General features: G+C 37.0%; 1 protein-coding gene across 1 annotated transcript in view; it reads right to left on the bottom strand.

The window, feature by feature from the left end:
- The window catches only part of wwox (WW domain containing oxidoreductase), a 651,703-nt gene that overhangs the window by 493,856 nt on the left and 130,118 nt on the right, over positions 1–27,729 (bottom strand). Inside the window, exons 6-7 of the mRNA XM_062961575.1 lie at positions 7,002–7,090; positions 1,053–1,238 (exon numbers count right to left, since the gene is read on the bottom strand). Of these exons, the coding sequence (XP_062817645.1) occupies positions 1,053–1,238; positions 7,002–7,090 (275 nt within the window). The remainder of the gene's footprint in view (positions 1–1,052; positions 1,239–7,001; positions 7,091–27,729) is intronic.

Below are 27,729 nucleotides of genomic sequence, written 5' to 3'. Positions count from 1 at the left end.
TCTTTTGGCACGGCACCCAATGTGCCCATCACCACCGGGACCACCTGCACTGGTTTCTGCCAGAGTCTTTGATAGCGGCTGAGTTTTTCCTGTTGTTTTTCGTCAATGCGACTGTCACCTGGGATAGTGACATCAATAATCCAAACCGTTTTCTTTTCCACAACTGTGATGTCTGGTGTGTTGTGTTCCAGAACTTTGTCAGCCTGGATTCAGAAGTCCCATAGTATCTTTGCGTGCTCATTTTCCAATACTTTTGCAGGTTTGTGATCCCACCAGTTCTTTGTTGCTGGGAGGTGGTACCTGAGGCATAAGTTCCAATGAATCATTTGGGCGACATAGTTGTGCCTCTGTTTGTAGTCAGTCTGTGCGATTTTCTTACAGCAGCTGAGGATATGATCAATGGTTTCGTCAGCTTCCTTGCACAGTCTGCATTTTGGGTCATCAGCTGATTTTTCGATCTTGGCCTGAATTGCATTTGTTCTGATGGCTTGCTCCTGGGCTGCAAGGATCAGGCCTTCTGTCTCCTTCTTCAGGGTCCCATTCATGAGCCATAGCCAGGTCTTCTCCTTATCAGTTTTTCCTTCAATTTTGTCAAGGAACTTTCCATGCAATGTTTTGTTGTGCCAGATTATTATTATTATTATTATTATTATTATTATTATTATTATTATTATTATTATTATTATTATTATTTTATTGTATGACACAGCAAACAAGATAGATATTCTGGATTTCATATCACAAAATCACAAGTTGAACACTTCCCGAGTGTCTAGGACTGTGTGATGTATTTTCGGATGATGTGCAGATCCCAGTTGTTGTTGTTGTTGTTGTTGTTGTTGTTGTTATTACAATTATTATTATTCTTTTCCAGAAACGACAACTTTTGCTTTAGTGTTTGCCTCACACATCTATTCCAGGGATAGAGCAGAGGAATGGAAAAATGAATTAAAAAAAATTTAATCACCTCTGGCTGGGCTCACCTTTCTATGCAATAACTGAGAAAATAATTTTTACAAATATGATAGAAAGAGAAGCACATGACAACTCACCTGTGTGATTCAGAGGAAACCACCACCACCCTTGCAGGTGCTGAGCGACAAAGAAGATCTCTGAGGAGCTGAACAAGATAAAAGTGTCCCAAATGGTTGACCTGGAAGGTGGATTCCAGACTATCTGCTGTCAATTGCCAAGGAACACCAAAAACAGCAGCATTGCAGATCAGCACATGGAGAGACCTTTAAAAAGAATAAGAATATTTCAAAAGAAGCTACACAGATCTGGTGTCTTTTGGGGATCCACTCTTACATCAACCACGAGGACAAAGATACATACGGGTTGAGCATCCCTAATCTGGAATTCTGAAAACAGAAACTCTCAGTAATGTTCCATTATCCGGGTGGAGGCCACTAGGGGATGCTAGAGAGAAAAGGATAGCCATTGTATATCATATACTGTAGGCTAAGTTGCAGAGGAAGAAACTGGCAAAAGCACCTCTGGGTATTCCTTACCCAAGAAAACCCTATGAAGTAAAGTTGTGCATTCATGTGGAATTGCTATTCGTTTCGTGTAGTTTCATTCGTGTCGTCTCATTTTCATATTCATGTCCCACTAACAAAAATGGGCCGCCTATGACATGAATTTTCTTCTGGCTAACAAAAAACACAGAAATTTTTGTGCCATTGGTGGCAATGGGAGGGCTTCCAGGACTCACCCCCCCCCCCCCAAAACTCGGTTTTTGGGCTAGAGGGGTTAAAATCGCCACAGAGAGCATTTCGATCCCTTTTATCCCACCAACTTTTAAAACGTTTGGACCTTTCCCAGAGCACTACTTTTATTAATAATATTACCTTAACCCCCATTTCCACATATCAGATCTAATGCGGAGGCATTTCCCTCTCCCAGGCTGAAGTCAGATTTCCAGATCCTTCTTGATATATATATATATATATATATATATATGTATGTATGTATGTATGTATGTATAATCTTAACCCCCATTTCCACAGATCAGATCTAATGTGGAGTATAGCAAAACATTTCCCTCTCCCAGGCTCAGGTCAGAATCCCAGATCCTTCTTAATATACATATTATATATATAAATATTACCTTAACCCCCATTGCCACAGGTCAGATCTAATGTGGAGGCATTTCCCTCTTCCAGGCTGAAGTCAAATTTCCAGATTTTTCTTAATATATATGCTGTATATACTTGACTATAAGCCTAGTTTTTCAGCCCTCTTTTTAAGACTGAAAAAGCCCCCCTCGGCTTATACTCGGGTGAGGGTCCTGGTTGGCTTATATTTGGGTCAGTTTATACTCGAGAATATATGGTACATTTATTATTTTTATCTATTATTATTGGTATTATTACATTTATTATTTTCTCTATTATTGTTGCCACTATTACATTTATTTTACTTTATTATTATTATTATTATTATTATTATTACATTTATTATTTCACTATGATCTTATTGTTATTATTGCATTTATTATTTTACTCTATTTATTATTACTTGTATTATTTTCCTGTATGTATGTATGTATTATTACATGTATTATTTTACTCTATTATTATTAAAATGATACATAAGCACATTTACATTGAAGAAAACGAGAATAATGATTTGATCAGAGTTGGACAGTCTTATCTTAAATTTGAGCTTTATGTAAATATTCAAAAACATTTAACCTACTGATGCCTCAATTAATGTAATTTTATTGGTATCTATTTTTATTTGTGAAATTTACCACCCTCAGCTTATACTGGAGTCAATGTTTTCCCAGTTTTTTTGTGGTAAAATTAGGTGCCTCGGCTTATATTCGGGTCAGCTTATATATCGAGTATATACGGTATATTATATATATAAATATTATTATCTTAACCCCCTTTTCCACAGATCAGATCTAATGTGGAGGGAGGCATTTCCCTCTCCCTAGCTCAGGTCAGAATCCCAGATCCTTCTTAATATACATATTATATCTATAAATATTACCTTAACCCCCATTGCCACTGTGGTCCTTAGGGGGAAGAATCCATTGTCCTATTTATTTAATAAAGAAGCAGCTTCAAATTAAAACAAAAAAACTTGGAAGCCCAATCTGCTGCTTTAGGGACAGTTCTGATCTTGCCTGTATGCTGAGCAAGTTGTACTCTATTACGACCCTTGGAAAGATGGTTAAATCTTCTGGTGAGATTTACTACTTCCCTGTCTTTCAACTTTCTGTGTGTATAGTACGTTTCTTTCCTCAGGTAGTGAAAGGAATCAAATAAAACCCAAAAAAGAGCTTGTTCCTCGGAAGCACAGAAAGCCTTCTTTTAAAAGGATATACCAGATTGACAATGAATTATAAACTAAATTGTTCTGCTCAATTAAAGCTTGGAATGTAGCAGTGAAGTGACATAACTCTTCTTTACGTTTTCAGAAAAATCACTTTTGTGTTAATCCACCTTCTACAAGTTTGTTTTCAAAAGAAGAACTGTATCTTGGATGCACAACAAAATAAGCTGGAAACCAAACGTTGGGAATTCCCTTGGAAGAGATTAATGATAGAACGCAAGTGCTTCACTGTGAAAGATGAGTTTATAAACTCGAGGACTACAAAAACATTTATAACAAATCTGTCCCGGATAAAATGCAAACCAATTATACAAATCGACCCGAAAAGTTCCACCCAGTTTTTTTAAAAATTTTGCTTTTTAGTTTGCTGTTTGGTACTTTTAATCAATACAATTTTCTTTAAAATTCCAAGCCATGATTTTGATTGCTCTTGCCCTTTCTAATATTCTTCGTGGTTTTATTATTGTAAATTGAATTTTTAATTAAAATACTGTACATACATACACTTTAAAATTCTCTCATTAACATTAAGGCTATAAAACTGCAAAATGCTTACTACTTTATTTGCAGCAAAAGATACTTTAACTGTACTTATTAAATTATAAATATTTTACATGCTTATCTACCCAATATGCCCCTCATGGCTGGTTAGGTCTTGCCTTGAAATGCAGGAGTCTTTAGTTCAAACATCTGTTTTCTGTTTCAGACTTGAATATATCCACATTCATGACATTTCAAAAGACAGAAAAATTATCAAGATTGTATTCCTTGTTTGCTCCAAGATTTAAGGGAAGAAAGGTTAAATCAGCAAGTCTCTAACAATGAGAGATGCCTGGAAAGGGAGGGTTTTAGTCAGGAGCAAAAAAAACCCGGAATATGATAAGAGGTCCATGTACAGATTTGTTAGTCCCGGGACTGCTGCTTTGTCCTGAGATTTTGCAGCCCCCAAGATGGCCACCACAGGTTGGGGCTGGGCTGTGGCGCAGCTGGCTAGTAACCAGCTGCTATAAATCACTACTGACCGAGAGGTCATGAGTTCGAAGCCCGGGTCGGGTTAAGCCTCCGACCATTAATAGCCCCGGCTTGCTGTTGACCTATGCAGCCCCGAAAGACAGTTGCACCTGTTATTTAGGGAAATTTAGGGACGCTTTATGCGGGAGGCTAATTTAACTAATTTACAACACCATAAAACTGCCAGCAAAACACGAGGAAAGGAATGAGGAAGTACAGCCACTACTGGACGGTGAAGCAACAGCTCCCCCTGTGGCCGGAATCGTGAAGCTGGAAAAATGTTAAAAATGCCTCTGAGTCTGTCTAATGTATGTTGTTTGTCTGTTGGCATTGAATGTTTGCCATATATGTGTTCATTGTAATCCGCCCTGAGTCTCCTTCGGGGTGAGAAGGGCGGAATATAAATACTGTAAATAAATAAATAAATTGTCGCCGGAAATTTTGGGTTTTTTAAAAAGAAACTTAAGATGTGAATATGTCAATCATTGTATAGGTTCCGTTCCTGGGTTATAGAGGCTGTGTGGCAACTATGCAAACATGTTTGGCCGTGTACTTATGCCTGGGAACTACGGGGTGCTGTTCCTGGGTTATATGTATCTGTTCCTCATTGCTTTTATCATAAAAACATGGGGAAAGTTGATTACATGGCAAAACCTTTGTTTGTGTGTCGCAAACTTCATTAAATGTGTGGAGGACGAAGTTTCTCTTGCCAGGATAAAGTTTTCTCCCTCGGGTCAACTGTAGTCATATTTTCTAGATACAACCAATAAGGAACCGACATGTATAACCCAGAAAAACAACAACATAAAAACCCACATATTTTCTGAATGTAGGGACAAACAAACACTCAAAGATGTGCATTTTTACACCAGAACAGGGATATTCCTGCACCTGAAAAACCCGCGTTTTTGCTGTTTTTTGCGATTGCTCCTGCATTTTCAGGGGACGGTGTTTGGTCACGCTTCATTTTGAAATGGAAGCTCCTGGGATAAAGGTACTATAACTCTATCCTGAATTTTATTAGGTCCATTTTATTCCAGTATTTTAACTGATGATGTTATTTTTATATTGCTGCTGCAGTCCCCCACCACCACCACCACCAATGAAGTCGACTGAATTACACTTGGTGGTTGGTTGATATTATTACTGTTGTATTAACTCTTGTTTTACTGTTTTACTGTGCTTTATTTTTATTTTTATTGTATATTGTTCAATGTATTTATGCTGTTGTTTTTGTAAATTGTGCTAGTCGGGCCTTGCCCCATTGTGAGCCGCCCCGAGTCCCCGTGGGGAGATGGTGGCGGGGTATAAATAAAGTTTTATTTATTATTTATTATTACTATCTGGATGGGCCCTAAGACAGAAGATTTGTGTTATGAATTTTCTTGGTTTGCACAGGTTGAGTATCCTTTATCTTGAATTCCAAAAACCTAGATGCTCCAAAATCTGAATTTGTCCACATGGATGACTGAGATTGTGATGCTTTTGCTTTGTAGTGGTTCAATGTACACCAACTTCGTTCCATGCAAAAAATTAACAAATTTAAAAGTACAGTAGAGTCTCACTTATCCAACATAAATGGGCCGGCTGAACGTTGGATAAGCGAATATGTTGGATAATAAGGAGATTAAGGAAAAGCCTATTAAACATCAAATTAGGTTATGATTTTACAAATTAAGCACCAAAACGTCATGTTATACAACAAATTTGACAGAAAAAGTAGTTCAATACGCAGTAATGCTATGTAGTAATTACTGTATTTACGAATTTAGCACCAAAATATCATGATGTATTGAAAACACTGACTACAAATATGCGTTGGATAACCCAGAACGTTGGATAAGCGAGTGTTGGATAAGTGAGACTCTACTGTATCTTCAGGCTACATGCATAAACTGTATATGAATCAGAAACAAGTTTCATGTTTAGACATTAATCCATCTCCAACATATCTCATTATATTTATGCAACTGTTCCAAACGCTAAAAAAATCCGAAATAAAGAACAGTTTTGGTCCCAAGCATTTTGGATAAGGGATACTTACTCAACCTATATCGTAACTCATTTTAATTGTTTTAAAGTTTATAATGTATTCAACAGTTTATTTCAATGACTATTACATTTTACAGTATACTGGTTTTCAAAGAAGTATCCAAGTATCTCTTACAGCTAAGAAATAAGAAGGAAGCAGAAGATGAGGAAAGAAGGAAAGGAAAATAAATGCGGTAGTTCACTCTATACCGTGTCCAAAGAAGCGGGTTTATATCCACAAAGGCAAAGGTGAAATTTTTTGTGTGTGTCAGGAGTAACTTCAGAAACTGAAAGTCACTTTTGGTGTGAGAGAATTAGCCATCTCCAAGGACATTGTCTAGGGGACACTCGGATGTTTTACCATCCTGTGGGAGGCTTCTCTCATGTCACCGCATGGGAAGCTGGAGCTGACAGATGGGAGTTCACCCCGCTCCCCGAATTTGAACCGCCGACCTGCTGGCACAAGGGCTTAACCCATTGCACCACCAGGGGCTCCTATAGGTGAAAATAAAAACCAGCTAGTTTTAAAGGCATTATCATATTTCTTTTTTTGAAAACAAATTATCACTATAGATAATTTAACATTAGAGGGCATCTTCTGCTTGAATACTTACAAATTCTTAGCTCTGAATGCTTCAGCAAAGTCCCGTATGCTTGAAAGAGATCCAAGGTCTAAGGTCATTGCTTCCACTTTGGCTTTGTGCTAAAAGAGAGAAAAGAGAATGGTGTTAAACTAAAGAGTTAGTTCACAGGTTCATGTTGCACTGAAGAGCAAGACCACACACTTAATTTTCCTTGTTTACCATTATTAGTAAGGTAAAGGTAAAGGTTTTCCCCTGACGTTAAGTCCAATCGTGACCGACTCTGGGGGTTGGTGCTCATCTCCATTTCTAAGTCGAAGAGCCGGTGTTGTCCGTAGACATCTCCAGGTCATGTGGCCAGCATGACTGCATGGAGCACCTTTACCTTCCCGCCGGAGCGGTACCTATTGATCTACTCACATTGGCATGTTTTCGAACTGCTAGGTTGGCAGGAGCTGGGGCTAACAGCGGGCGCTCATTCCGCTCCCGGGATTTGAACCTGGGACCTTTCGGTCCGCAAGTTCAACAGCTCAGTGCTTTAACACACTGTGCCACCAGGGGCCCCAATTTACCATTATTACCATAGTGGATATAAACCAAGACAAAATATAATGCTAAATCTATAAATTCTATATTCATAGCACTACTAAACATATAGAGATTGATCTCAGCAGCCTTTTTGATACTGAAGATAGTTGATCAGGAGCAACTTCTCCTCAAACAATTTAATTTATTGGGTTGATTGAGTTACATTGAGTCCCTAAGGGGAGAAAGGTGGAATAGAAATGAAGTAAATACAGTAGAGTCTCACTTATCCAACACTCGCTTATCCAACGTTCTGGATTATCCAACGCATTTTTGTAGTCAATGTTTTCAATATATTGTGATATTATGGTGCTAAATTCATAAATACAGTAATTACTACATAGCATTACTGCGTATTGAACTACTTTTTCTGCCAAATTTGTTGTATAACATGATGTTTTGGTGCTTCATTTGTAAAATCATAACCTAATTTGATGTGTAATAGGCATTTCCTTAATTCCTCCTTATTATCCAACATATTCGCTTATCCAGCGTTCTGCCGGCCTGTTTATGTTGGATAAGTGAGACTCTACTGTACATAAAAAAATAAATACGTTGCTATTCACAACTAGTGTGATATCTACAACATTAAAGTTTGGCAGCTCTGTGGTAATTGACTAAGGCTTTTCTTACTCCAAATAACAATGGAATAAATTAAACTTAAGATGCTTTGACAGCATTATTTGGTTTTTAGCAAACATGTATTCTACAAAGTAACAGAAACACATGCACAAGGATCCAAGAAGATAAAAATGAAATAATATTATTATGCAGAAGATAATATACAGCATGCCCCAGTTAACAAACCTTCTGATAAAGAAACTTCTCTTTCTATCAGACTAACCCCTCTTTTCCTCTTCACCCTCTGTAAAGCCATTTTTAAAGCAACATCAATATGATTATGCAGGAGGACTTGAGGAAAACATACTTTGAGTGTTATGACTGAGCAGTGTGCCTACAATAAACAGTGCAATCAACAAAGCTTGAGCTGTGAAAAAATAGGACTTGACTCTATCAGATCCTAGTGTAGCTGTGTGTGCCTCCCTACAACGAGCAAGGCAAACAGCAGCTGCCTCCTGATTGCCTTACTGAGCATGTGAACTACAAAACAAAAGGAAAAGTGAGGAACAAATAAACATGCTTTAATAAATATCCTTAGCATGTTAAAGCAGCATAGGTCTGGCACCTAGTGAGTCTTTAAAACATTTACACAAATCTGTTAACAACAACTTGTAGAGTTTACAGGCCGGGCTGTGGCGCAGCTGGCTAGTAACCAGCTTTAATAAATCACTACTGACCGAGAGGTCATGAGTTCGAAGCCCGGGTCGGGTTAAGCCCCCGACCATTAAATAGCCCGGCTTTCTGTTGACTTATGCATCCACGAAAGACAGTTGCATCTGTCAAGTAGGGAAATTTAGGTACGCTTTATGCGGGAGGCTAATTTAACTAATTTACAACATCATAAAACTGCCAGCAAAACACGAGGAAAGGAATGAGGAAGTACAGCCACTAGTGGACGGTGAAGCAACAGCTCCCCCTGTGGCCGGAACCGTGAAGCTGGAAAAAAAAGTTAAATGCCTCTGTGTCTGTCTATACTGTATGTTGTTTGTCTGTTGGCATTGAATGTTTGCCATATATGTGTTCATTGTAATCCGCCCTGAGTCCCCTTTGGGGTGAGAAGGGCGGAATATAAATACTGTAAGTAAATAAATAAATTTACAGTTAACTCTGCAGAAAATACTTCAGCAATACTACATAGAAAGGAAAATAAGCCTGTTTAGCAAGCTTTGCAAATGCTGATTTGTTACTAATAAATATTTGATTTGTATATCTATTTTATATATTTATATACCTAGGGTTATGTCTCGGTCCTAAAGAGGTCGCAAGTGGAAACATTTAAGAAGCCCTGTTCTATAATGTGAAAAGTTTACACAAGGTGGGTTATCATTACCAGTCAAAATCTACATGTGGATCAACAAAAAGAAAAATATTGACCACCAATAGGTTTGTTCTACCTGTAAAGTCTCAAATGTAGCAAAGGTTATCCCCTCTCTCCCTCTCTCAAAGCTATAATGCTCTGTTCGTATTTCCAAAGGGAAAATAAAAAAAAGTGTGCTACAAACACAAGGACAGTGAGGGGTCAAAAAACATAAAGTAGTTCAACAGACTAAACCACAAGCTGTTAGTTACTATGCTCTTGGGAACAGTGATTCAAGTCCACACACTATTACTCAGGTAATGCTTTCAGTCTTGGTATCGGGTTGCGGGTTTCTGCTATTTGCTCCAAGAATGAAGAGGAAGCATTTGCAATATTGCATTGGGGGGGGGGGGGGTACAATTCATGCACTCTTCTTTCACAAGGAGAAATCCTTCCGAAAGAATAAGTAAGCTGTGCCTGTGGGTAAAATAAAAAATCTGAAAAAAATGATAAATTAATGATTATGATATATAGATGACAGATCCTAGCTATGGATATGGGCTTCTAGTCTGCCAGGTGAGCCAGTGAACTGAAACCACCCTTCTCGTAACAATACATCCTCCAGTGCCAAGGTAATCAATGTCCCTTTACTTCCAACAGTTAAAACTAATTTGTCCTTTTGCAGTTTTTTAGACTTGTCAGATCTAAGGTTATTGGGAACACTAAGACTGGATGGAAGTGCTTTTTGAGTAGCTCAAGAAGAAGTCTTTAATAAGATCATAACTACAAAAATATTTTTTAAGTAGTACTTCTTAAAATCATGCAGATGTTATATACAGTAGAGTCTCACTTATCCAACACTCGCCTATCAAATGTTCTGGATTATCCAACTCATTTTTGTAGTCAATGTTTTCAATACATCGTGATATTTTGGTGCTAAATTCATAAATACAGTAATTACTACTTAGCATTACTGCATATTGAACTACTTTTTCTGTCAAATTTGTTGTATAACATGATGTTTTGGTGCTTAATTTGTAAAATCATAACCTAATTTTATGTGTAATAGGCTTTTCCTTAATCCCTCCTTATTATCTAACATATTCACTTATCCCACGTTCTGCTGGCCCGTTTATGTTGGATAAGTGAGACTCTACTGTATTACAAAGACATATGTGTTGGGAAATCATCCTGGACTACTCAAGTCCAAATGTAGTTAGATAGATGATAGAGTTAGATTGAGGGAATCCTTTCCCTGTTTCCAAAGCATGTCTAGACAGGCTTTACTGTGTTTCACTCTATCCTGTTTACGTCACATTCCTTACTTTGAAGTTAGTAGAAATGTGAATCTTTAGGGACACTAACTTCCCATTGGTCAGAATGTCTTTTATGGCCCCAATAAACTGGACCATGCAGTTGGAACCATTTTGGTTCCTTCTTCTCCCTTTGTTCTTCAAACTAACAAGCAGCATCCTGCCATCTCTCCTGGCAAGATGTAACTATGTAGATGTTTGTTATTTTTCCTTTCTTATTTTTCCTTAGAATCCAGTCTATAGTAATCTAGACAGCTCCCAAGCCTTTCTATCTACAATGGAGTTCTTTTTACCTAAATAAATACTTTTTGAACTTTTATTGAGACTCTGCAGTCCATTGCAATCCTAAAAGGCTTCTCTTGCTCGCCAGTGTAAGTAACTGTTGCATTTGAAAGCTTTGCTTTTGCTACTCTGCTGATTTTGGTGGAATCTTCCCCCAGAGAGGGTTAAATTGAGTCTAACAGCTCAGAGATTACCACAACAATATGCATGTGTGATCCAGGAGAACTTTAACTGTAAAGCCATTGAAAGGTTGCTCATAACTTATAGTTTTAAAACCTGGCTTCACATTCTTGTGTTATCCATGTATTTGATATCCACAATTTCACTTAACTAAGGCCCTTATCACATTGAGAAATTTCTCAGTCGTAGAACACTTCAGTCTCTTTTCAAGCATGGGGAGGCACTGAGTTCATCACATGAATTAAACTATTTCTGGCTGTCATGCAAAGACTTCCATGGTTGAAAAGAGGCTGAGGTTCCTTCCTGAAAGGAGGGAACTCCAGCAATCAACCTTATAACATTGAGAAATGTCCCAGTCATAGGATACATCAACCTATTTTCACTGTCTCTTATATCCCATGGGTTTAGATACATACAAAACCTTGAGACTATGAGGGACTTTTCTATCATGACTATGATCCATAATTTGCAGCAAGTTTAATACTAGATCACTCCTCAGTCTTACCATGCCCAACCTGTATCTTTTTACTGACTGCCATCAAGTTGACTTCAACTTATGGTGACCTTATGAATGGGAAACCTTAAAGTCACCTAGCATCAACACCTCTGATGTGGTTTTCTTGATGGAGTCATCTGGAATGCAATCTTCCTCTCTTCCTACTACCTTCCAATTTATCAAGCATTGGCTATGGAAACCTATTGGATGATCTTGAACAAGTCACATTCTTTTGCCCTCAGAGGACAGTAAGAAGAAATCCTATCTGAACAAATTCTGTCAAGAAAATCCTATGATAGGTTTGTTTTGGAGCTATCAGAAGTCAAAAATGACTTGAAGGCAAACAACAACAACAACAACATCTTCTCATGATACGACCAAACTACTGAATCTGTGATTTTAACTGTTTTGTTATTTTGTACTGTTTTTATTTTGATTTATGTTTTTACCTTGATGGGTCATTTGTATTGTGTCTATGGGCATTGTCCCATATGTAAGCCACCCCAAGTCCCGCTTGGGAGATGGTGGCGGGTTATAAGAATTAAGTTGATGTTGTTGTTGTTGTTGTTGTTGTTGTTATCAGAGCCGGCCCTAGGTAATTTTCAAGTGTAGGCGAACAAAATTTTGGCGCCCTCCCCCCCACCCAAACAAATCACTGAAAAATAAAAGCATTGGATAAATGAGGGATTAAGGAAAAGCCTATTAAACATCAAATTACATTAAGATTTTACAAATTAAGCACCAAAACCAAATCAACAGAAAAAGCAGTCTCGACTGCGCCCCCGTATTTTTGCGTCACAAGCGACCGCTTAATTCGCCTCATTGTTGAACCGGCTCTGATTATTAACTATGACAGTCTTGATTTACTCCTCTTTCCTTTAGGAAGCATTCCAGTTCGATTTGCTCTTCGATACATTTATTTTGTCTTTTTGGCCATCCACAGTATACACAGAACTATTCTCTAACACAACTCTTCAAATGAGTTGATTTTCTTGCAATCCACTTTCTTCACTGTCCAGCTTGCACAGTAATACATAGAATCTTATTAATGCAGTCTAGAAAGCAGACAGCTCTCCAACTTGCTTCTCTGCCCAAAAAGCCCTGTCCTATCTCATCTCCAAATAGGTGTCACTCAAGGAAACATAATGTTTCTCTCCCACCCCAGGAGAAACTGAGCTTGAAAACATTCTTATTGAATACTAGAAAAGTTCTGTGTTAATGTTGAGCAAATCCATTAAAATCGCTTAGAATATAATTGGCAATATTTTGTACTCACGCTTAGAAAAATGCTTATCAAGTCAGAAGTTTAACCAGAAAGTGAAAACACTCAGAAAGCTAGCAATTTCACGATATGCAATGTACTCACTTTACAGCTTAAAAACTGTTTAAAATGAAGCATGCATGGTACAGTAGTTTGGCAGTAAACATGATTGTGCATTTACGTCTCAGTCCCGAAGAAGGAGTCTTTTTTCAATAGAGGATTTTTCATTCTAATGCAAGTGATGATTTACATTAAATATAGGTAAAGTGTGGTTACATTTTCCTGAAAGATTGCAAGGAAGTGAAGAGAAGTACAATAAGTTGAAGCATAAAAGCTTTCTCTGTCATAATATTTATTATAATGGCATATAAAAGAGCTGAAATAAATAATAGATGACTAAAGGTAAATTCACATGATAAAGAATCCTTCAGCAAATACCATTACTTGTGGCTGCTCTGGTTTTATACACAGTTGAAGACTCTTAATAAATAAATTCTAGTCTCCATAACTTATATAAGTGCCGGGGAGGGGCAGAATGTAAGATGTGCTTTAAAAGGCACAGAGTGGACGCTGGCTAATTTATGACATAATTATATTCTCCATGCATATACATTATACAGTTTGGGAGATTTTAAAAAGCTTTACTTCACCCCCCAAAACACCATAAGAAGCACAGAGCTGAAAACATTTCAACTTTCTGACACGTTTAGGAGACAAAAAGGTCTCCAGCTTAACACTGAAATTCCCAATTGTCTATACTTGGGAAGCAGACCAGTTTGAGAAAACAAAAAGTACTTTTACACAGAGGAAACTGTATTTACAGTCTGAAACAAAATTGTATTGTGGGGAGAAGCTAAATGGAATTTTGTGCAGAAACCCTTCTACTTCTTTGTACAGTATGTAAATCCATAAGAATCAAAGCTCTGTTGACACCGGCTTGAAAGACTTGGAAGCACAGGCAAATTAAGTCCAGATCAGTATGTGCTATTAAGATAAAGCATGGTAATTTGATACATGGGTTGTGACAGCCAACAATGTCCAGCAAGAGCGGGTAATCATGATCTCCATGCAAGGTGGATGAAAACAAGGAAATGCTTTTATTCCAGCTTCAGGCTGTAAATATTACAGTCCCTAATGCATGCACTCGGTGCTGAAGAGTATTTATGTTAGGCAGGCTTTATAAAGTCATGCATGTATTTTGAATGCTATGAGATTACCCTTCAGCCAGCTGAATGGGGCAAATCAATCACATGATGCAAAGCTTTAAGGCCAAGCGAAGATATGTTGTCTGTTTTCAGAATCGGTTCCTTTACGGCATTTGAGATAACTTACGGAAGACCATTAGAGGACCTCGCGGATGGAATAATTTTACCATCATTTTTCTTCTTTTTCTCTCTGCCTCAGCTGTTTCCCTAAAAGACATTTCATGTTTTGCATCTAGAAGTTTTAAAAGGCACCTGGTTTAAGAACAGCTCAGTGGGCATTTTCTCTAGTTATATTGGTAACATCTTTACAGGTACTTGATGGAGAAGGGGTGGGACATCAGCCCCTATTTCAGAATATACATGCATTGGGAGGGGTGGGTCATTCCTTTCTTCTATAATTGAAAACATGAAAATGGGTATTTTGCATGTTTTACACCAGGGGTCCCCAAACTTTTTAAACAGGGGGCCAGTTCACGATCCTTCGGACCATTGGAGGGCCGGACTATAGTTGGCCACCGAGCAATAATAATTACTACTACTACTACTAATAATAATAATAATAATAACAACCACCACAATAATAATAATATTGAACAAAAAAATGAACATTGATTCTATACTGTACTGTAGTTGTCATCACAAACCAACATAACTAAACCAGAAAAACTGTGACTCCTGTCAAGAATTTCTTGTTACTACCATTATTTCCATATACAACTGGTATGTAAGCCGCCCCAAGTCCCTCTGGGGAGATGGAGGCGGGGTATAAAAATAAAATTATTATTATTGTTGTTGTTATTATTATTATTTTATTATTATGACACAGCAAACAAGATAGATATGCTGGATTTCATATCACAAAATCACAAGTTGAACACTTCCCAAGTGTCTAGGACTGTGTGATGTATTTTTGGATGATGTGCGCAGATCCCAGTAGGGTGGCCTTTTGCAGTTGGCAGATCGTAATTTTGTCAATGTTTATTGTTTCCAAATGCCGGCTGAGATCTTTTGGCACGGCACCCAGTGTGCCCATCACCACCGGGACCACCTGCACTAGTTTCTGCCAGAGTCTTTGAAGTTCAATCTTGAGGTCCTGATAGCGGCTGAGTTTTTCCTGTTGTTTTTCGTCAATGCGACTGTCACCTGGGATGGCAACATCAATGATCCAAACCTTTTTCTTTTCCACAACTGTGATGTCTGGTGTGTTGTGTTCCAGAACTTTGTCAGTCTGGATTCGGAAGTCCCACAGTATCTTTGCGTGTTCATTTTCCAAAACTTTTGCAGGTTTGTGATCCCACCAGTTCTTTACTGCAGGGAGGTGGTACTTGAGACATAAGTTCCAATGAATCATTTGGGTCTAGTTGTGCCTCTGTTTGTAGTGTGTCTGTGCAATTTTCTTACAGCAGCTGAGGATATGATCAATGGTTTTGCCAGTTTCCTTGCACAGTCTGCATTTTGGGTCAACAGCTGATTTTTCGATCTTGGCCTTAATTGCCTTTGTTCTGATGGCTTGCTCCTGGGCTGCAAGGATCAGGCCTTCTGTCTCCTTCTTCAGGGTCCCATTCGTGAGCCAGTTATTATTATTATTATTATTATTATTATTATTATTATTATTATTATTATGTACATTTACCAATCCTGCAAGCTATGGTGTTTTGTTTGGCGGGCGCTGGGCATGCTTCCAAACAATAACTTTGCTAGGTCTTACTTTCAGGGGAGGCCTTATATTTAGCAATTCAGCAAAACCTCTGCTAGGTCTTATTTTTTGGGGATGTCTTATTTTCAGGGAAACAGGGTATATGAAAAGACTCCACCTCAATTTCATGATCAGAAACAACACTCTTGCCCGAAAACACAAGCATGTGCTGCACCGCGCATTAATCCTTCAAACCGTAACAGATCCTGGCAGGGATTTAGTCTGGAATGTATTTACAAAGTGACAAATTATGTCCTACATTATACACACAGAGAGAAAGAGCACCCATAAATAGGCTGATAAATGTCAGCTTGCAGTCATGACAAGTGGTTTACTTTTATTATACAGTAACCACAATTTTTCCCTCCCAGCAAGGACCAAAGATTTATTTGTTGCAGGGGGGAGAAAACCAAGATTATATATGACACAAAGTAATAACTGCAAGATCACGGACGTTCTGGGCAGCCTGCCCTGCCAGAAGACGGCTTCACGCAGAAAGACAGCACCGCTCTCGAAATCACATGTTACATTGCACATAAAAAGTATTCCATAACACTGTACTGTCCCACATATAGCGAAGCATTATGGTTACAGGCTAAATGATGTCCGAGAAAAACACAATGGGAAAAATCTGAGATTTTGCATCATTACAAATTATAATGGGCAAACTTATGACACTGATAGAGGAGTTCTAGACTCTCATCAAGAGCCAGGATTTCTCACATAACGTTCAATAAAAATAAAGATGTTCTTTAAAAAAAAAAAAAAGGATTATGTAGCAAAATAATTTAAAGTGGCTTTGCACAAGGTTTAGAAGACATGAAGGAGAAGAAGGGAGAATAGAGCTAGTCCAGATATCACACATTTTCTTTCTTCCCTCTTTTCTGCTCCAGATTCAGAGGAAAACAAAACCTTTAGTTCAATTGTTGTTTTTTAAATGAACGCCAGTTGGCATTTCATTCCACTGCAGCAAATGTGGATTATCTTAACTTTGTTCGAAACAAGCCAACATCATGGGTAACAAAGCTGACTTGCTTTACAAAGCATAATGAAAATTAACTGCAGTTTAAGGTTCAGACTCAGCACGAAATTGCTATTAATTACTGATAGAGACAAATGCCTTCTGTCTCAGAAAGGAATGGCTCAGGAAAAGAGAAAGTGTGAAGGTAAAGCTTTAATGAGGCTCATTACCTTTACAACAAACCATGGCGGGACAATTTAATGGGATTTCCAAACCGGCCATTGTATCTCCACATTGAGAAGTAGAGAGATAGGTACCAGGCACTAGACAAAGTTTTGCTAAAATTAAGAATCTCTCTGATGTATAAGATCTATTTTGTGCCATTTCATGCCAGCTTTTTAAAGCATGACATGGAAAAATAGATCAACAGCACCTCCCCATGGCCAAGTCGAGCACAGCCTCCAGACGCCGGATATGAAAAAGAAGGAAGTCTTGTATATGTCTATGTACTGTCTTTCTTTGCTGTTAACTGTATAATGGCATTGAATTTTGCCATATATGTATTATGTGATCCACTCTGAGTCCCCTTGGGGAGAAAGATCAGAATGTAAATAAAGTATATTATTATTATTAACAAACAAATTGAAAAAAATGATACAATAAAGTTTACAATAACTGTATAATACAGTAAAACTGTGTTACGTTAAATTAAGTTTGTCTTTACGGTATATGTCTTAATTTGCTTTTAATTATTTCCATATTAATATTAATATTAAAAACACAACGCAGAATTAAAACATTGAATTAAAAACAATGAGGTTGCAATAGTGGATAAGCAAAATGCGTTGGATAATCCAGAACGTTGGATAAGTGAGACTCTACTGTAATATAGTTCTGTTCTTCCTCATGCATCGACACATATACAGAGTTCAGAGAAGAAAAGCTAAGTAAATCGGAAACATTTTCCAGGCAGATGTTTATAAACAGAAGGTAACTCATTACGAAAAATGTCCGAACCCAGTGCCGTTGCATGATTCAGTGATGAACCCATTGGAACTACCGCAAAGGGGGGGAAAAAGTCTTCCTGGAAAACGTCCAGAAATTAAAAGGTGCAAACAAGCTGCCTAATACCCTTGCGTAAACTGAATTCTTATGAAGAAAATAAAGTTTATTGTCTGGAAACAGAGAAAGCATGAGGAAAGCACTAAAGCAATGGAGGTGAACAATTAGACAGATGTTCACTTAAGGAAATAAAGAGAACAGAAGAAACCGTCGCAGAGGAAATTTTATGAGAATACCGACAACTCTGCACCTCATCAAGGGCACGGGTAAAGTTAAAGCTGCTAAAAAACTGCTGATGCTACAAAACGCCGCTTTCAGGTAACATGGCTTATAGCAAAGTAGCATTATCCCCAACCAATTTCAATTTCCACTCTCTTGTGTGCGCCACCCCCATCCCAGGTTTCCCATTTCCCCCTCCCCAAGCATCTCTCTCGCCAAAAAGCAGTGTGTTGTAATTCAAGAAAATGAAATGCATTTCCATGTGGGGTATGACACATCCCTGTGTTTTTAGTGGATTTGTGAGTGTGTGTGTATGTTCTGGACAGGCTGCTTTAACATAAGAAACATAGGCTTTCGAGTAACAATTAGCAGCACTAATTATTATTATTATTATGTATGCTGGAAATCAATTGACAGACCCAGTCTTTTAGACTCGGAACATGCCCATCTGTATTTTATAAGTGTTTTTATGAATGTCTGATGCAATTTAATAACTTTTTAATTCAGGGGTCCCCAAACTAAGGCCCGGGGGCCACATGCGGCCCATCGAAGCCATTTCTCCGGCCCCCACGACACAAAGGCAGAAGGGGGTTGGGCTAAATGACCCAAGGGTTCTCCTCTTCTCTATTATTATTATTATTATTATTATTATTATTATTATTATTATTATTATTATTAACATTGAGGCTGGTATGACATCTGTCAGGGGTGCTTTGCTTGTGCATCTGATGCACAAAGGCAGAAGAGGGTTGGACTAAATGGCCCAAGGGGTCTCTTCCAACCCTCTTTATTGTTGTTGTTGTTGTTGTTGTTGTTGTTGTTGTTGTTGTTGTTATTAAGGCTGGGAGGCCATCTGTCAAGGGTGCTTTGCTTGTGCTTTTGGTGCACAAAGGCAGAAGGGGGTTGGACTCAATGGCTCAAGGGGTCTCTTCCAACCCTCTTTATTGTTGTTGTTGTTGTTATTATTATTATTATTATTATTATTATTAAAGCTGGGAGGCCATCTGTCAGGGGTGCTTTGCTTGTGCTTTTGGTGCACAAAGGCAGAAGGGGGTTGGACTCAATGGCCCAAAGGGTCTCTTCCAACCATCATCATCATTATTATTATTATTATTATTATTATTATTATTATTATTGCTTGGTGGCCAACTATAGTCAGGCCCTCCAATGGTCCGAAGGATCGTGAACTGGCTTCCTGTTTAAAAAGTTTGGGGACCCCTGTTTTAATTGATTCCCAATGTATTGTACAATTTTATATATGTGTTTTATTGTAAGCTGCCCTGAGTCCCCTATTGAGTGAGAAGGGCGGAATATAATTATTGTAATAAATAATAAATCAATAAGCAAAATGTCTCCTTGAATTTGCTAAGAGCCAATGGCACTCTAATGTTTAGACGGTGAAAATACATAAATACATACTGGGATAGGATTGTTCGTGAATGACTTTATACTTTCATATAGATACACATTACACACACGTCTCTCTCCCAAAATAAGGACTTTTGTAGGATCTTATTTTATTTTTCTGGACACTACAGGCAATCCTCAAGTTATGAACAAGATAGGTTCTGTAAGTTTAATTTGCATGTAAGTCAGAATAGGTACATTTTTAAGTGTAACTCCAGCCAGATTGGAGCCCCAGTGGTGAAGTGTGTTAAAACGCTGAGCTGCTGAATTTGCAGACCGAAAGGTCCCAGGTTCAAATCCCGGGAGCAGAGTGAGCGCCCGCTGTTAGCTCCAGCTCCTGCCAACCTAGCAGTTCGAAAACATGCCAATGTGAGTAGATCAATAGGTACCGCTCCGGTGGGCAGTCATGCCAGCCACATGACCTTGGAGGAGTCTACGGACAACACCGGCTCTTTGGCTTAGAAATGGAGATGAGCACCAACCCTCAGAGTCAGACATGACTGGACTTAACGTCAGGGGCAACCTTTACCTTTACTTGCCAGATATAATTTTTGTTTCCATAACAAGCTAAATGTTTGAAAATCCAATTATCACAGGGATAGAGAGTGTGGATCCGGGAATGATGTGCATGGCAACACAAACATACACACAAAATGAGCAAGATTTCAAAGGTTGAAGGACTCTTCTCATGATATGATATGAGAAGAGTACAGCTTGATTTAATACTGAAATCTGCATCTGGGATACATCCTCTTTCAACAGAACCACAGAATGAAGAATGTGAAATACATAATTTCCTAAAATTTAGAAGTCAACTAAGACTCTTTCTGTGTGGGCTTCTCCAATGAGTTTCCTATCTCTGGGTCTTAAATTTCCTATCATAGGGTTTTTTAAAAAAAACTATTAAATACCACCTATACCATGTTGTGTAAAAGTGATACAGCTAACATAAGGTTAACGTATATTCTCTTTTCCCCGGATGTGCCTGCTTTTTCAGAGCAAAAATGACAAAGCAACCAATGGTTTCAAGTAGAAAATTGGGTAAATGCACCATCATTTTTATAATTCTAAACTAATGAGTTCAAGGGAAAGAAGGCAATTACAACCACTAGTGGTCAGGGCTTTGGGCGAAGAAGACATAAACAAGGAGTGAGAGACGTGTGGTACGTGGTAGTGGTGAGGAATCTGGAGAAAGTAACTTCTGAACTTTTGGCACTCCCTGCCAAAGCAGTAAGATGGCAGCGCCCATTATGCTCAATACCTTGAGGCTGAACAGGATAAGGAAAGAATAAAGCTATGCTTTGTGAATAGACCAGATGCTTAATATTCCTGTCATCAAATTTTCTACAACATCAAATTTTGAAACCGTTCATTATGAAGATGTTCACTGAATTGCTTTAGAAACATTGGATTAATAATCATTTGAGAGCAAAGACATTGAAAGGCAAAAGTAGGAAAAGAAACTCGCTGGATTAGCCATAGAAGAAAAAGAAGCAGCTGCATGAAGTTGTTCCCTATAAGCAAAAGAAGATGGTTTCAACCCAACTTTATTCCAACACTTTAAAAAGTGCTTTCATTAAAAGCTCGGGGTTATTCTGAAGCTTATCATAAATTCAGCGATGAGAGGAGCCCTTAAGCATGCCTTCAATATTTTTGCCTGGTCTTTGGTGGCATGTGGCATGGCAGGCACCCTGGAAAAAGGGCAATTGTGGCACGGATTGGCCAGGCAACTGGAGCTTTCGGACAGTTTCCAAACCCATAGCAGCCAGATGCATTTGGACTCCCACAATGAGACACCAGTCCACTTAAACCATAACGCATTTCAAAAACTGTTGAATGTGGGTTTTAAAAAAAAATCTGCTTCTTCTTCTAGATATATATGTTTACAACTCAGAACAAGACACCAAAAATTGTAATACTGTCAAACATTTGTAGTTTAAAGTCACTTATCAGTTGGCACTGAAATAGTTTATTTTACCAATAAAAACGTGGTTGGGGTAAATATGGAATAACATTAACCAATGAGTTACATAACATTAAAATGTTCACTACCAAAATGCTTTTAGAACAGTTTAATATAGATACTATATTTATTTATTTGTGTGTGTGTGTTTAGAGAATGCTAAAATGTATTCACATTTCAAGAAAGGAAAAAAACCTATTATTTAGAATTCTCTCTCTATATGTGTGTGTGTGTTTGTGTGTGTAGTATTACGGAATACAGTTTATATTTTCTTATACACAGGAATAACTCTGATTCAAAAGTTTTATTCAGATGTCTCAATAAAATTAAATTTATGGGTTAGTAATATATCAAAGTGGGAATTCTGCAATGGTCTAGATGTGTGACTATAAATCCCAGCAAACCTAGCCAACTTAGCTGCAGTGGGAAATGCTGGGAGGTGCTGTTCACAACATCTGGAGTGCTGCATGGCATATCATCTGACATTGCAAAGAGGAAAACTGGGATATATATTGGCAAAGTTTGCTAATGATTAACAAATTCAAAATCTTATTCATAAAGTGAGACCGCCCAGGGGTGAGAAAAGCAGTATATACTGTATATACTCGAGTATAAGCCTAGTTTTTCAGCCCTTTTTCTAAGACTGAAAAAAAAAACCCTCGGCTTATACTCGGGTGAGGGTCCTGGTGGGCTTATATTTGGGTCAGCTTATATTCGAGAATATATGGTACATTTATTATTTTTCTCTATTATTATTGGTATTATTACATTTATTATTTTTCTCTATTATTGTTGCTACTATTACATTTATTTTACTCTATTGTTAATATATTTATTATTTCACTCTGATCTTATTATTATTGTTACATTTATTATTTTACTCTATTTATTATTGCATGTATTATTTTACTCTATTATTATTAAAAGGATACATAAGCACATTTACATTGAAGAAGATGAGAATAATGATTTAATCAGAGCTGGACAGTCTTATCTTAAATTTGAGCTTTATGTAAATATTCAAAAACATTTAACCTACTGATGCCTCAATTAATGTAATTTTATTGGTACAGTAGAGTCTCGCTTATCTAACGTAAACAGGCCAGCAGAACGTTGGATAAGCGAATATGTTGGATAATAAGGAGAGATTAAGGAAACACCTATTAAACATTAAATTAGGTTATGATTTTACAAATTAAGCACCAAAACATCATGTTAGACAACAAATTTGACAGAAAAAGTAGTTCAGTACGGAGTAATGCTATGTAGTAATTACTGTATTTACGAATTTAGCACCAAAATATCATGATGTATTGAAAACATTGACTACAAAAATGCGTTGGATAATCCAGAACGTTGGATAAGCGAGTGTTGGATAAGTGAGACTCTACTGTATTAATACATTTATTATTTCACTCTGATCTTATTAATATTGTTACATTTATTATTTTACTCTATTTAATATTACATGTATTATTTTCCTCTATTATTATTAAAAGGATACATAAGCACATTTACATTGAAGAAGATGAGAATAATGATTTGATCAGAGTTGGGCAGTTTTATCTTAAATTTGAGCTTTATGTAAATATTCAAAAACATTTAACCTACTGATGCCTCAATTAAAGTAATTTTATTGGTACAGTTGAGTCTCACTTATCCAACACCCGCTTATCCAACGTTCTGGATTATTCAATGCATTTTTGTAGTCAATGTTTTCAATATATCGTGATATTTTGGTGCTAAATTCATAAATACAGCAATTACTACATAGCATAACTGCGTATTGAACTACTTTTTCTGCCAAATTTGTTGTCTAACATGATGTTTTGGTGCTTAATTTGTAAAATCATAACCTAATTTGATGTTTAATAGTCTTTTCATTAATGCCTCCTTATTATTCAACATATTCGCTTATCCAACATTCTGCTGGCCCGTTTATGTTGGATAAGTGAGACTCTACTGTATTATTGTTACATTTATTATTTTACTCTATTTATTATTGCATGTATTATTTTACTCTATTATTATTAAAAGGATACATAAGCACATTTACATTGAAGAAGATGAGAATAATGATTTAAACAGAATTGGACAGTCTTATCTTAAATATAAGCTTTATGTAAATATTCAAAAACATTTAACCTAGTACTGATGCCTCAATTAATGTAATTAATTAATGTAATTAATTATATATAATAATATTATACTATACTAATATTATAATACATTGTATATACATGTAATATTAATAATAATATTATGATGTAATACAATGTAATAATAATTATAATTGACTATTATAATTGTATATTTATATTACATGCAATATTACTAATAATATTGCGATATAGTTGTATAATATAATATATTGTATGTATATACAGTAGAGTCTCACTTATCCAACATAAACGGGCCAGCAGAATGTTGGATAAGCGAATATGTTGGATAATAAGGAGATATTAAGGAGAAGCCTATTAAACATCAAATTAGGTTATGATTTTACAAATTAAGCACCAAAACATCATGTTGTACGACAAATTTGACAAAAAAAAGTAGTTCAATATGCAGTAATGCTATGTAGTAATTACTGTATTTACGAATTTAGCACCAAAATATCACTATGTATTGAAAACATTGACTACAAAAATGCGTTGGATAATCCAGAACGTTGGATAAGCGAGTGTTGGATAAGTGAGACTCTACTGTATACTTGTAAACCGCCCTGAGTCCCCTTCGGGGTGAGAAGGGCGGTATATAAATGTCGCAAATAAATAAATAAATAATAAATAAATAATTTTATTGGTATCTATTTTTATTTCTGAAATTTACCACTCTCGGCTTATACTTGAGTCAATGTTTTCCCAGTTTTTTGTGGTAAAATTAGGTGCCTCGGCTTATATTCGGGTCAACTTATACTCGAGTACATACGGTAACCTGTACTGGAGATACAACCCAAACACTTAAGGATAGATGACACTGAGACAAAGGCTCTTTTCAAAAGGTGTCCGTCACAAAGGGTATATTGCAGAAAAAACATCGTGCCAGAGAATAAGACCCTGCAAACCCAAGTATCAAATGAAATATATAAAATAAGATATAAACGGCAATGCAAATCTAAAGCCGGATGCATGGGATAGGAAGCTCAGTATTAGGAAAGGTAAGGAATTATAATGTTTCAAAGAATGTCAGCAGTGTCCACTGTAACCGAAAGCCAACTCGGATCTTCTCCATCGGCAGCATAAGGCTGCAACTTCCCTAATTAGGAAACGGAAGATTTTCTCTTCCAAACTATTAAGCCAGAAAGGATCTCAGTGCCGTTCATTGCACTCAGTGCTCTATGGATGCCAATGAGCCAATTACAGTCACGTAAACAAAGCATTTTGCTACGCTTAGCCTAAATTGTGGCATTCAGTGCTTAAAGTTATTAGAGATTCTAAATTAGTTTTTAATTCCAAATTTCCCCAGTAGATTTCTTTTGAATATAGCTTTTCCCTCTAATTAGCTGCGCCAGTACTAACCACTTATTTTAATGCTTCAGTTATGCTCTTTGCAAAGGACTTGAAGAACTGCAAACACTTTTCAGAGCAAAGACGCCTCTCTGAATAAAACAAAATCAGGAGGACATTTCCCAAATACAGTAGAGTCTCACTTATCCAAGCTAAACGGGCCGGCAGAAGCTTGGATAAGCAAATAACTTGGATAATAAGGAGGGATTAAGGAAAAGCCTATTAAACATCAAATTAGGTTGTGATTTTACAAATTAAGTACCAAAACATCATGTTATACAACAAATTCGACAGAAAAAGTAGTTCAATACACAGTAATGTAATGTTGTAATTACTGTATTTACGAATTTAGCACCAAAATATCACGATATATTGAAAACATTGACTACAAAAATGGCTTGGATTATCCAGAAGCTTGGATAAGCGAGGCTTGAATAAGTGAGACTCTACTGTATATTGAAAACATTGACTACAAAAATGGCTTGGATTATCCAGAGGCTTGGATAAGCGAGGCCAGGATAAGTGAGACTCTACTGTATCTCATTTTTTTCAAATATCACACATGGGTCAAGTAATGCTGTCAAGGCCTGATATTTATAGGGCAGTGTCTTTATTAGTGATGTGTGCAGTATTCCTTTCATCTGTTTCATTCATCTATTTGTTTAGTATCGTCCATCCGGATGCACGAAATGAAAGATGCCATTTTCAGAGAAAACAAAAGGTGCCACAAAAGAGAAAGCTGCACGGTGATGTGCTTGCTTTCGTTTTCCTTTCGTTTTGGGCCACGTAACAATAAGCAGGTATTAATAATAATATTAATATTAATAACAATAGTTACTCTGGGCCCCTAAGCTGAATCTGAGAGAGGTCTGCTTCCCCATGACAGCTGACGCGTACTAATGGGTGTAAATAATAATATTAATATTAATAACAATAGTTACTCTGGGACCCTAAGCTGAATCTGAGAGAGGTCTGCTTCCCCATGACAGCTATATGTGCCAATGGATGTTAATAATAATATTAATATTAATAGCAATAGTTACTCTAGGACCCTAATTTGGGTCTGAGAGAGGGCTACTTCCCCATGACAGCTGATGTGTGTCAATGGGGGTTAATAATAATGATATTATTAATAACAATAATACTCTGTGAAAGATGCAAATGTTTAAAAAGTTGGTGGATAGCCCAAAAACCAACCCCGGGGGGGGGGGAAGCCTCAGAAGCCCCCCCATTACCGCCAATGGTCCAAATATTTTCATTTTTGTCATAAGCAAGATGAAAATTCTATTTTTGGAAACAGGGAATGTAAAGGATGTAACCACCAAAAGACTCAGAGAGGAGACCTTTTTAAAATTTTTTCCCTTTCTTTCTTCTTATTCACTTTAGATGGTAACGCAACTTGGTTTATAATATATGCGACAGAGGCTTAGATGTTGGAGGAACAATAACAAGTTTATTCAGGTACAGAGCTTAGTGGTTACAAAAGATGTTTCTCACTTAGAGGCACTTTTATTAACAGTTACAATACTAGAATGAGGTAATGAGTCACCCTGTGATATACGATCACAGATTCTCTGTTCCTTACCAGGACACAGACTACATTAAATAAGTCACCAAACTTATTTTAAACCTACTCAAAAAATGAACAATTGAGTCCCCTTGATACCCTCAACCTAGGATCAATCTTCCCTGTGCCTCATCAGAGCACAGACTGAACCCCTTTTTAAACTCTGCACTTTTTCAGCAAAACGGCAATTGGCTCTGCCTACTTCTCCATGGCAACCAGCCTCTGAGTACTGAGATGCAATAACTGTAATACTTACCCTTTTAAAACACAAACACACAATTAAACATAACATCTGTAAACCAAAAATTCATACTTCATTACAGGGACAAATATAAAACTGATACAAAATGAATAAACTAAACAAAACGAACAGCGATTCCATACAAATGCACACCACTAGTCTTTACTAAGTAGCAGTACAAAAACAGGAGACATTGTATTTAATGTTATATATCTGCATGTTTTTAATGTATCTGTATACAAAGGCAACAAAAAGAATATACATGTCTCAATGTCTGAAGAATCTATTAGCAGCAAATACAGATGTCAGAATCTTTCACCTGCAGGTGTTAATATACCACCGCCTGCCTGCCTGCCTTCCTACCAGTAGAGAACAGCTGTTGAGAAATTGAGTCGGCTGTTTCTAAAGGTATAAAAGATGAAGCAGAAAATAACAGGAGACAATGATGCTGTTGAAGTTAAATGTAGGAAACATTATTAACAAAGAAGGTGCCACAGAAAATAGGGAAAAGTAATACAAGTTAAATCCATTTGCTGCAGGGCCAAAAAGCTAGCTATAATGAAAAAAATGTATGGTGTGATTCTGAGATTGTTCAAACACTGAATAAAAAAAACAAGATACTGCAAATAAAAGTTTACACCAGAGTGTAAACAAATTAAAGAATTTCTTTAGACTCAACTTATGACATATTAACCAGACTTCTTGTTTTTTCTCTTCTGCTTTTTCATCAGTGCTTCACCATGGCCAATCACAATTTGATTTTGAAACTGTCAAAAGGGGCTCTATGCAACATAGATACTCCAGTTCCAACCTTCTTGTCATTGTGAAGATGGAGCTAGAAGGATAGTTTGTTTTGTGTTACTTGATTATTGTTTTATGCCACATTGCATGTTGTA

Source organism: Anolis carolinensis, unplaced genomic scaffold (assembly GCF_035594765.1).
Source record: "Anolis carolinensis isolate JA03-04 unplaced genomic scaffold, rAnoCar3.1.pri scaffold_9, whole genome shotgun sequence".
Lineage (NCBI taxonomy): Eukaryota > Metazoa > Chordata > Lepidosauria > Squamata > Dactyloidae > Anolis > Anolis carolinensis.
Note: the sequence above shows the minus strand (reverse complement) of the source record. Positions and strands in the feature narration are given on the sequence as shown.